This window comes from Syngnathoides biaculeatus, chromosome 15, assembly GCF_019802595.1.
Source record: "Syngnathoides biaculeatus isolate LvHL_M chromosome 15, ASM1980259v1, whole genome shotgun sequence".
Classification (NCBI taxonomy): domain Eukaryota; kingdom Metazoa; phylum Chordata; class Actinopteri; order Syngnathiformes; family Syngnathidae; genus Syngnathoides; species Syngnathoides biaculeatus.
The window spans coordinates 8,077,870-8,088,751 of record NC_084654.1 but is presented as its reverse complement, the minus strand read 5'-3'; the positions used below and the strand labels follow the sequence as shown (position 1 = coordinate 8,088,751).

Genomic DNA, 10,882 nt, shown 5'->3' with positions numbered 1-10,882 from the left:
GGACCGCTCCCTCATCAGGGACTTTCACGCGGCTCACCCTGATGCTCCTGGGCCGTCCAGTGCCGGCCGTTGAGGGGGGGGTTCTGTCATGCTCCTGGATTCCAGCCAGGGCTGGGCGTGGCCAGCTAATCTGAAGGTGCACACCTGCGCCTCATGACCTTTGATTAAGATCCAGTACATATAGGACCCGGGGGACGACAGAGACTCTGCTAGATCGTTGCCTCTCATGCCTCGTTCCCGCACTACCGTACTCCTGACGTATACCGACCAACGCCTGTCTCCCGATCTACCCCGTAAGCCTGCCGTTACTGATCTTGCTGCTTGTTTGGACTGACTCCCTGGTAACCGACATTGGAACGAATAAAGGCTTATTCCGCACTGCTTACCTCTCACCTGAGTCGTGCATTTGGGTCCACCCCCGAGTCTCGTCCGTGACAATTTTGTTTTATATCGCCCCTATTACAAGTGGTTTTGAGGTGCCAAGATTACATTTATGGTGAGCTAAAGCCAGGAAAGAGCAGGTTATTGAAATATGCACTAGTGGGTGTATTTTGAGCAGGTAAGATCACTACACTATGCACAATAATCGTAAAAATTAATGACCTGGCTTTTATTATATTTGTGTGGCCACAAATATTGTATCAATGATTCAACATCAGCAGCGCTGGTTCCTCCTACTACACATATGGGTCACTGAGATCTCACTCCCACCTGTACTGTGCCTTCCAATTAACACCAGCAAGCAAACTAATAACAAAAACTGTGTGGTACTATATTATATTGCCATGGAACGCTATATAGATACATTTACATTATGAAGTGCGTTTTTGTCAAGATCTATAACATTTTGTTACCATCCCAAACCTTAGTGGCTCATCATTTCTGTCACAGTGGAATAAAACAAAACTTTTTTAAATCAGAGAATTGAATATCTGAAATAAAAAGGGTTTATGCAAGAAAATAGAATTATGGAACAAATAGCCTAATTATGTAGTGTATTTTGTGATTTCCCGCTGTACTCTGTCTTGCCGCTGCTCACGCCTACTGATATTTTGTTTTTATTTGGACCTTATTTCCCATCCAAGTCAACAAAGGCCTGCTTATTGAATGTCTCGAAAGATTATCCTGTGGTGTGTGTAAAGAGTGATCCAAGTCTGCCCTGAAAACAGTCGCGACTGACAGTCACAAATGTTATTTCAATCACTTCATTATTAATGGTAGCAAAACGTTAGTGTTGCGACACTTTGGAGAGCCAAGAAAAATCTCTAGACCACATTGTGAAAGCTGTGGTCTTGTCCCGGACTCCACTCCTAAAAGTCTTGATCTTGTCTGGGTTTCAGAAAGTTCTGGTCTCAGGCAAGTTTTGGACTTGTGATCGCAAGCACAACACTACAAATAGTTTTGCAAATGGTCACCAACAAAGTTATAGCCACTTAGAAAGTGACCTGAACCTAGCACTGTTGCCATGGGCCTACTACAAATAGAAGCAACTGCTTTTATAGTGTTTGTACAACATGTCACCCAAGTTATTCACCATAATCAAAATGACAAGACGAAGAGTATGCAAATTCTATGTAGCAAGCACAAAAGCCAACTGCTACATTAGCATTATCTAGATCTTGTGCAAACTCCCATTCTTTCTTTCTTTTCAAGCACTCCTGTTTGGGGGCAGAGACGTACTGTATGATGGTCTGTCCATGGCGTGCTTTGCTAGTCATCTCGAGGACACCACACACGCTTACAACAGCACGTTTTTTGCTTGTGATTGTTTTCTCGTCAAGGTTTGCTTTCTCTCACAATTTGAAGTTTGGTTTTGACACCAAGTGTTTACAAGGCTTTCGTTTTAGTAACTCATTGCCCTTTGTGTCGCAGTCGTGGCTATTTTGCAATTTGGCTCGATCCCGCTCTGAGATACCAAGTGAGACCTTCTGTTTCCATGCTTCCGGTCGCTAGGCAACGTCAGCAATTATGCTGAGCGCCAAGAGAGGAAAGGGAGGAAGTCGCACCCTGCGGCCCACCTGCCTCCATTCATCTTGGCGACACTGGTAAGGTTTTGTTGCTCACTCAGTGAGGCTTTTCCATATTGAGCCGGTGACGAGCTCCGCCATAGCAAGCTGTGCTTCCTCTTGCTTTTATTATATTTACAGGCTTTCTCCGTGTCCTGGGCAACACATTGGCAAGGATTTTTTTTTTTTTTTTTTTTAACGTGGAACCATGATTGTCACTTGCACAAAACACTGCTGCCCTCTGTTGTTCTTTTCAACCTCTCTGACAACAAATGAGGAGAATTGAATCACAAATTGAGAGTTTATACAAAAAAAAAAAAGACTAAATACCAAGACAACAAGAAGTAAACTGATATGTAATCTATAATATTGTACAATAAATTGCACGTAGTGATCTCACCAAGTATCATATCCAAGTAGAGGCAGCAAAAGTACTGTTCAAAGTCTGTATTTAGGTACAATAAAGTTTCTTTCGGCGTCGCCACAGAGTGTCATCTCAGATGAACGCAGATAGGTTTGGCACAATTTTTTTACGCCGGACGCCCGTGGGATACGAACCCACAACCCACAACTCCTGGTTTATCAAACCAGTGCTCTAACCACTGAGCTACAGGGGCTCTGTGTTTAGGTACAATACAGTAGTGAAATTAGTAGATTCAACTCATGTACTTATATTAAAATAAAGAATTAAATGATATGTAAAGACTGTACTGTGCCCAAGTACAAATGAAATGTACACAATATTTTTTCCTACTCTCAGTTATATGCAACACTGAAAGTTATGGCTTGTGTTTGGTCAGCTTTTTAAACAATGTGTTTACATGACTTCTAATGTAGTGAACTGCTGAATTAGCTTTAAAAAAAATATTTTTTTACTTTCAGATGTGAAATCAAATTTTGGATGCCAGAAGGTGGTGGATTTTAGGCTGGCCCAAGAACATGCATCACCACAAATGCTTTTTGAATTGAATAATATCACACAATGCTCTTAAATAAGTGTATGGATGGGAATATCGAGCAGCATGACTACTCAAAACATCCACCTCAAAATCCGGCCTCCCTGTTTCATGTTCTCTGCGTGCCTGCATGGGGTTTTCTCCAGGTACTGCAGTTTTTTTTCCCACATTTAAAAAAAGACTCTGAATTGCATGTGTTTGTTTACATGTGCCCTGCGATTAGCTAGCGACCAGTTCAGGCTGTAGCATCCCCCCCTCACTTGAAGATAGGCTCCAGCACACCTGGGACCCTGGTGGTGCAGAAAATTATATTGTCTTTTGTTTTATGTGCCTGTTTTATAGTAAACTCCAACTGGACAAACTGGATAAACAGCGTGAAGTAAACACATTCTGCCTCTTATTTAGAGAACTGTGTGAGCGAGAGTGAGAACAGGTGCCAAGGAATAAAGTGTTTGAATACATTTAAATGTGTTTAAAGCGTGTAGGAGGGTTAAAACATCACTTTTTATACATGTACAGCAATAAATGTGTGTTCGATAATTGCGGTATTTTTCATCAGGTATGAATAAAATAGACAACAGTACAGCCTGTACTTTATAACCCATGCAAATCTGTAGTTGTTTTTATTTTGAAGTCCTCCATGTTACAGCACAAGGCCAAAATGTCACATTGAAACAGCAGCGCATACAAGAACAGCTGTAAATCTTTGTATAGTTCTCGGAGACTGAATTCATACAAAGCAAGTAGTCATCCCATCAGCTTGTAGACCCTGCCCACAAGAAAAATGTTCTTGGCCCTTCTTGAAAATATTCAGGAGCTATTCGACTAACTAGCCTAGGAACTTTAAGTTCTCGGTAGCAGGACTTCATGGTAACAAAAAGTTCCTGTGGCGCATTTGGTGTTGTTTCCACTGCACTTGTTAGTTCGAGAGCCTGTTGTTGCTCATTACTGATACTTTGTCGGTCTAAAACAAAATGTTGGTATTTCAAGGTTTCAAGTTAAGGCCACTTTATACTCCCACAGTCATGCGGATGACAATGCCCACATCGCATCATGTGACCTAAGCATTGCCCCGCGCAGCACCTCTGCGTAGCTTAGGTGTAACTTGTTTTCTCCTTTGTTACGGAAAGGAAACTTAAAAACAGCTACCAGAAATTACTAAAATGTGCTGAGGAAACTCCACACTGTCGTACTAGCCAATAGCAGCCGTACCGACATGTCTGACTTGGAGAAGAACTGCAGCATATTTTCAGAACTGGGCATGTGGGTTGCACTCAAATATAAAGGCAAACTATCCGGGGACAGTCGCAGTGCAGTTGCTACCCGATCGAGTATAAAGAGGTCTTTGTCTTAGATGATATTGTAATCTATTTTCATTTCTTTTCGACACCATTAAAACACAACATTTTATCCAGGTGAGGCAATTAAGAAGAGCTTTTTATTATTTTATATACTTATTTGGGGGGGGGGGGGTCTTAATGTCCTTGCATATTGCAGCTTTTTTTTTCTTCATGCAAGCTCTCCAGCTTTAGAGAACATCTGCTCAAATGCCTTTTATGAACCTTTTCTTCACCATGTATTTTGATGGGATTTAATATTTAATTTGTTAACGATATCACATTGTAAAGTTTGTATACTGCTTGTATTTGTAACTTTGCTTTGACTTACTCTGCTGTCTGCAGCCAGATTGGCATTGCAAATACCTTACCTGGATTGGCTTTATGGACAGCTCTTAGTCAGTTTTTAAATTAGAACAGTGTTAAGTTTTTGGTAACCATGAATGTGTTGGCATAAAAAAAACGGACTGCACTTTGCACAGGTTTATGTGTGAAGATACAAACACAAAAAGCCAGGGTTCATTTCCTTATCTTACACTATTGCAAATTTGCCGTTTTTCCGCAGGCTGGAGCAGCTCCAGCCTGGAAAGGTTTTTCATTTTTTTCCCCACACAACCGCGTGGACTGGACCCTCAGAGCACCCCCGCCGGCCAGCCCCATGCCAGTATATGTCTCCTCTGGCCGTGGAAGACGCACACACCCGCTCGGCCTTGGATGGTCACTCCTTAGTGGGACTGAGTAGGCCAGTGGTTGAGTCTCCTCCGGTGATGTTGGTGCTCGGAAACCATACAATTGTGGATTATAAAGTATGTTTTTCTTTTTTCATGTTCAATGTACTTTCATTAATGTGGGAGGGGGAAAATTCTTATGTCTCAATCTGACAGACATTTGACCACAGATGTGCTTCACCAATGGAAGCGAAAATAAGAGAATGACACAACTACATTATTGTGTAAGGAAGCCTGTGCTTCTTTTTTTTTTATCACTTTTTCAATCAGTGAACAAAAAATAGAAGCCTGGGAGACTAAAAGTAGTCTCTCCACCACAGATGGCTCCCACACTTTCCGCCAGTGGGTCAGTGGGTGAGTGAAGAGTGGAGGGGAGTGGAGACAAGAGGTGAAGCTGTGGCCTCACGCTGCCATCCAGGGGGGAGAGTGTGGGCAGCACGGGAAGAGACAATGAGGAAGACAAGGACTTCCAAGGCCAAGTGGGTCGAGCCCTGCGGTATGCCTCGCCAAAAATGGACACGATGACGCTCAACAGTTCGGCCTATTGATTTGTTAGCTGCTATTTATACAACAGAAGAGGCAGAGGAAAACTTGATATCATCAGAACATGTCACTTGCCCCCGCAGTTTCTTTGATTGCGCAATCACCTGGGCAGACGCAAACATGGATTGGACCATATTTGGTAACAACATTGGATCTACTGCCTGATGACTGCATTCATTCACCAATTTTAGGTCTTCTTTTGTGTGTGTGTGGGGGGGTGGGCACACTCTACCCAAAATTATTCGGATATTTGCAATTTAAGTTATACAGAAATAACACAGAAAAGTGACAAAAGTCGGAAGACATCCGATATTATTATTATTATAATAATATCCATCCACCCATCTATCCATTTTCTTAGCTGCTTAGCTCTTAGCTGCAAGTTCAGTTTAGTGCTAGCACAAGCACGACTATCATATGCCGTTCTAACTTGCTCGGTTGTGTAAATATTTGAATTTTGCGACATAAACATTAAAACTTCTTTGCGGCAGATTACTCGATTGGACAACAGAGTTATACAGTATAATGATCCAATCGTGTTAGTGGTTAATCGAGTTTCACCATTGCCATGTACATGTGTTCTCGGTTCTCAGACATCGCAGTGTAACTTGTTGGTTAGCCAAGTAATGGTGCGTGGGACTTAGATAGCGCGAAGTGAGTGAGTGTGTTCAAAGTTTTACAATGGAAAAAGTGTTAGAAAAAAAAAAGGATGAAGATCAAGGGAGGACAATTGACAAGGATGCTGGAATCAAAAACTGTTTCAGACGAGCATGGCTTGAAAAAAGTGTAACCGTGCAGATAGGACCGAAAACGGTATCAACGTATCTAACCGAACACATACAAAAAGTTGACATTCCCAGCAAAGTGCTGTGCACTCTGTGTTCCGATAGGAGCAAAAAATATCCAGGGGTGTCCAATGATTGTTGCATATTTTTGGGACGTGTGAGGGAACAGGAGTACCCAGAGAAAACCCACACGGGCACGGGGAGAACATGCAAACTCCACACAGGCGGGCCTGGGATCAAACCCTTGACCTCAGAATCGTGAGGCCAATATTTTACAGGTGATCTACCATGCCGCCCATTATAATAATAATAATTACTATTATTTTTTTGTTATTATTAGCCGTAGTACGTCTTTTTCTTTTGGCTTGTCCCGTTAGCGCATCTTCCTCTCTAACATCCACTGTCCTCTCTCACAGCAGCCATCAACTTTTTCTTTGGTCTTCCTCTCACTCTTTTGCCTGGCAGCTCCATCCTCAGCACCCTTCTACCAATATACTCAATCTCTCCCCTCTGAACATGTCCAAACCATCTAAGTCTGCTCTCTCTAACCTTGTCTCCAAAACATCTAACTTTGTCTGTCTCTTTAATGAGCTCATTTTTAATCCTATCCAACTTGCTCAGTCATAGAGAAAACCTCAACATCTTAATTTCTGTCGCCTCCAGTCCTGCTTGTTGTTGTCTCTTCAGTGCCACCGTCTCTAATACGTACATCATGGCCGGCCTCACCACTCTTTTATAAACTTTGCCCTTCATCCTAGCAGAGACTCTTCTGTCACATAACACACCAGACACCTTCTACCAGCTGTTCCAACCTGCTTGGACCCATTTCTTCACTTCCTTACCACACTCAAGATTGCTCTGGATTGTTGACCCTAAGTATTTGAAGTCATCAACCCTTGCTATCTCTTCTCCCTGGAGCCTCTCTCTTCCCCCTCCACCCATCTCCTTCACACACATATATTCTGTTTTATTTCGGCTAATCTTCATTCCTCTCCTTTCCAGTGCATGCCTCCATCTTTCTAATTGTTCCTATGGCTGCTCCCTGCTTTCACTGCAGATCACAATATCATCTGCGAACATCATGGTCCAAGGGGATTCCAGTCTAACCTCATCTGTCAGCCCATCCATTACTACCGCAAACTGGAAGGGGCTCAGAGTGGATCCCTGATGCAGTCCCACCCCCACCTTAAGTTATTTTCATTATTATTATTATTATTAGTAGTAGTAGTAGTAGTAGTATCAGTAGTAGTAGTAGTAGTAGTAGTAGAACTAGTACTATGCAAGTTAAAATAATTTAGAATGGTGGTATGAATAATAGTAAAAATGTAATTATAAAAACAGCATTTTGTTAATACCCCCATCACGTTTTCCAGGATTTTCCCTCATCTGTTCAACTGCCATTTCCACCCAGAAGATGGCAAAACTCCACCTCTCACCCAAAATTTGGCCATGGTGTAAAGAATTTCAATTACATTTTTGTGTGTATATGTCATGATCCTGCCGCTCCAGCACGAGCTGTGCGGGTGCCTGCGCGGGTGCGCTGATTGGGAGGTGCACACCTGCGCCTCATGCAACCTGATTATGCTGTGGATTTATACTACCGCGATGACAACTGGCCGGGGCCAGTTCGTTGATCTTCATGTCCTGTTCGTGTGCTCCGGTATCCCTGATCGAACCTATGTGTACTGACCTTCGCCTGTTCTCCGACCGACCCCGTAAGCCTGACTCCTTTGAAACTTCTGCCTGCCGTGATCGATCTCCCGTGTACCAACTCCTGCCTGCCCGCTCACCTGCTCTCTTCGCCCGACGTCCCAACTACCGCTGCTGCACATGACTGCCTGCTCGATCTCCTTCCTCTGCATATAATAAACGTTTCTCCTTGAACTACCTTGCATCTTCCGAGTCCTGCATTTGGGTCCTACTCTCGTTCTGATGGGACGTGATAGAAAGAACTGGCCACAACAGGACCCAGCAGGAAAGACCCGGCGTCGCCGGGACCGATGCAAGGTAGACCGTCTGCCGGAGGATCAAGCCTGTCCAATCCGGGTAGGGTCCCTCCGCTTCCGTGTCTTGCGCTCCGCCAGCTAGGTATGAATACGTCCCGAACACGACCCGTCGGGCTCCTCATATTCTTCTGGACTCTGACTTTTCGGAATATGAGGAGGACGCTCCCCGTTCCTGCTCTGTCGGCGACGGGCACACCCATACGTTCCCGTCCAAGAGGTGGCGATGGTGACACTGATGCTGCCTTCTCACGTTCCTGTCCAGGAGGTGGCGACAGTTCCCCAGCCGCCTCACGATGGTGTCGCCGCCTTCTCACGTTGCTGTCCAGGAGGTGGCGATGGCGATGGTGTCACCCCCTTCTCACATTGCTGTCCAGGAGGTGGCGATGGTGGCGCCGCCTTCTCACGTTGCTGTCCAGGAGGTGGCGATGGTGGGGCCGCCTTCTCACGTTGCTGTCCAGGAGGTGGCGATGGTGGCGCCGCCTTCTCACGTTGCTGTCAAGGAGGTGGCGATGGTGGCGCCCCTTTCTCACGTTGCTGTCCAGGAGGTGGTGATTGTGTCGCCGGCTTCTCACATTGCTGTCCAGGAGGAGGCGATGGTGTCGCCGCCTTCTCACGGTGATGTCCAGGAGGAGCTGGGGAGTTCTGTGGAGCCACCCTGGAGCTGGAGAGACTTCGGGATGGCTGTGATGGTGGCTGTCATGGCTCTGGTCCTTCTCTCCATCATCCTATTCGCTCCAGATGGCTCCCAGCCGCTTCATGACCTGGCCTCATTGGTGACCAATCCACGGCTGCCTACTGACCAAGCCTCGGTGGCGACCAATTCCTGGTCGTCTTGCAATAACGGCGTGGGAGGTTCTCGTCCGGAGCAGTGGCCTTCGCCATTTGGTTCCTCACAGAGGTCGTCTGCCCGAATTGCCCCTTGGGGACCCTGGTGCTTGGCGTCCGGGTTGTCCTCCTGACCAGTCCACCCGGACGCCTTGTGTTTGGTGACCTGGATGGCCACCAGACTGGGGTTCGGGGGGGGGGGGGGGCGTGCCCTCCTCCGGACACCCCTTCCGCCCACCCCTGCCTCTGTTAATTCTTGTCTGTTTTTTCGTTTAGGCACGTCTGGGAGCCGTGCCTTTGGGGGGGGGGGGGTACTGTCATGATCCTGCCGCGGTGCGCTGATTGGGAGGTGCACACCTGCGCCTCATGCAGCCTGATTATGCTGTGGATTTATATGACTGTGATGACAACTGGCCGGGGCCAGTTCGTTGATCTTCATGTCCCGTTCGTGTGCTCCGGTATCCCTGATCGAACCTGTGTGTACCGACCTTCGCCCGTTCGCCGACCACCCTTGTAAGCCTGACTCCTTTGATACTTCTGCCTGCTTTGATTGTTCTCCTGTGTACCGACTGCTGCCTACCCGCTCACCTGCTCTCTTCGCCTGACGTCCCAACTACCGCGGCTGCACCGGACTGCCTGCTCGATCCCCGACCTCGGCATATAATAAACGCTTCTCCTTGAACTACCTTGCGTCGTCCGAGTCCTGCATTTGGGTCCTACACCCGATCCGATGGGTCGTGACAGTATATGATTTATTTTTGTCTTGAACTGCACTCATTTATCAAACAAAGTGCTGATTTATGTTTTAAACATCAAAATATGTCTTGAATTTTATTTATTTTGGATTCTCTGCTCTGAGGAAATATTTATACAATTGTGCGAGTTAAGAGTTTATGGAACACAAATGTCTAGTAGAATATAGAATTTTAAATTGGGATTTTTTTTCCTAATGGTCATTCTTTATTAGGTCTCTACATACTGAGGGAGCCAACATCTTTTATGCAATGAAAGGTGGATTTCTTCCTCACAAGGTCATACGAGTATGAACAAACACGCTCACACCCAACTAGTCGATTACAAACAAAAACGACGTAATCCTTGCAGTATCTGCTAACTGACGCTAGAGGGCAGACAAGCCAACTATTCACGCTGTGAATAGGGTCAGAAAATTGGACATTTAAAATATGGTATTGTCTGTATATAGTGAATAGTATACTGTAGGCTACTATTGATAAAATGTAATGACTGTGTTTGGTGCTTACCTTTATCCCAGAGGTTGTATTAAAAAAATCTACACAGTCATCTAACGTAGCCTGACAGGGGTGTCCAAAAAATATGTGACTATCTCTGAAACGGGGATCTTTGCTGTTATCCAATTATTCCTTGCTTCAACAGGAATATCGTTGCTGCCCTCATGTGGCTAAAAATATTAAGTCAACACACGGAACATTGGCAATCCAGAAATGTACTTCAAAAGCATTTACCACGATAGCAGTGAAAATGGGACCTTGTTTTAGAATCATTTGACATTGGAATCCGGACAAGTACTTCAGGCAGACTATGCCCTTATTGATTTGTTGACTATATGCAGTAGGAAATTGGATTTGTGTTTAGTGAGAACTGGAGTCAAGCCAAAGACTCCTTGGAGTTTGCCAGGTCAGTGACCGGAGGCGTTAAATTGGAAAGCCTCTCACTC

At 45.1% G+C, this 10,882-nt stretch overlaps 1 protein-coding gene across 9 annotated transcripts; it reads left to right on the top strand.

Moving 5' to 3' along the window:
* Positions 1-1,664: 1,664 nt before the first annotated feature.
* LOC133513264 (uncharacterized) lies at positions 1,665-9,363 on the top strand. 9 transcript variants are annotated; one of them, XR_009798437.1, is made up of 5 exons: positions 1,665-1,781; positions 1,873-2,045; positions 4,865-5,105; positions 5,198-5,251; positions 5,348-9,363. XR_009798437.1 is itself a non-coding variant. In XM_061843868.1 (5 exons), exon 5 carries the CDS (start codon positions 8,655-8,657, stop codon positions 9,318-9,320), a length of 666 nt encoding a protein of 221 aa, XP_061699852.1. In that variant the 5' UTR covers positions 4,122-4,377; positions 4,865-5,105; positions 5,198-5,251; positions 5,348-5,523; positions 7,413-8,654; the 3' UTR covers positions 9,321-9,363. The 9 variants fall into 9 exon arrangements, 4 of the variants coding, with proteins under 4 accessions (XP_061699854.1, XP_061699853.1, XP_061699851.1 ...); XR_009798433.1 differs by lacking the exons at positions 1,665-1,781; positions 1,873-2,045 and adding an exon at positions 4,122-4,377 and having other exon boundaries at positions 5,348-6,633; positions 7,413-9,363; XR_009798435.1 differs by lacking the exons at positions 1,665-1,781; positions 1,873-2,045 and adding an exon at positions 4,122-4,377 and having other exon boundaries at positions 5,348-8,401; positions 8,624-9,363.
* Positions 9,364-10,882: the final 1,519 nt, after the last annotated feature.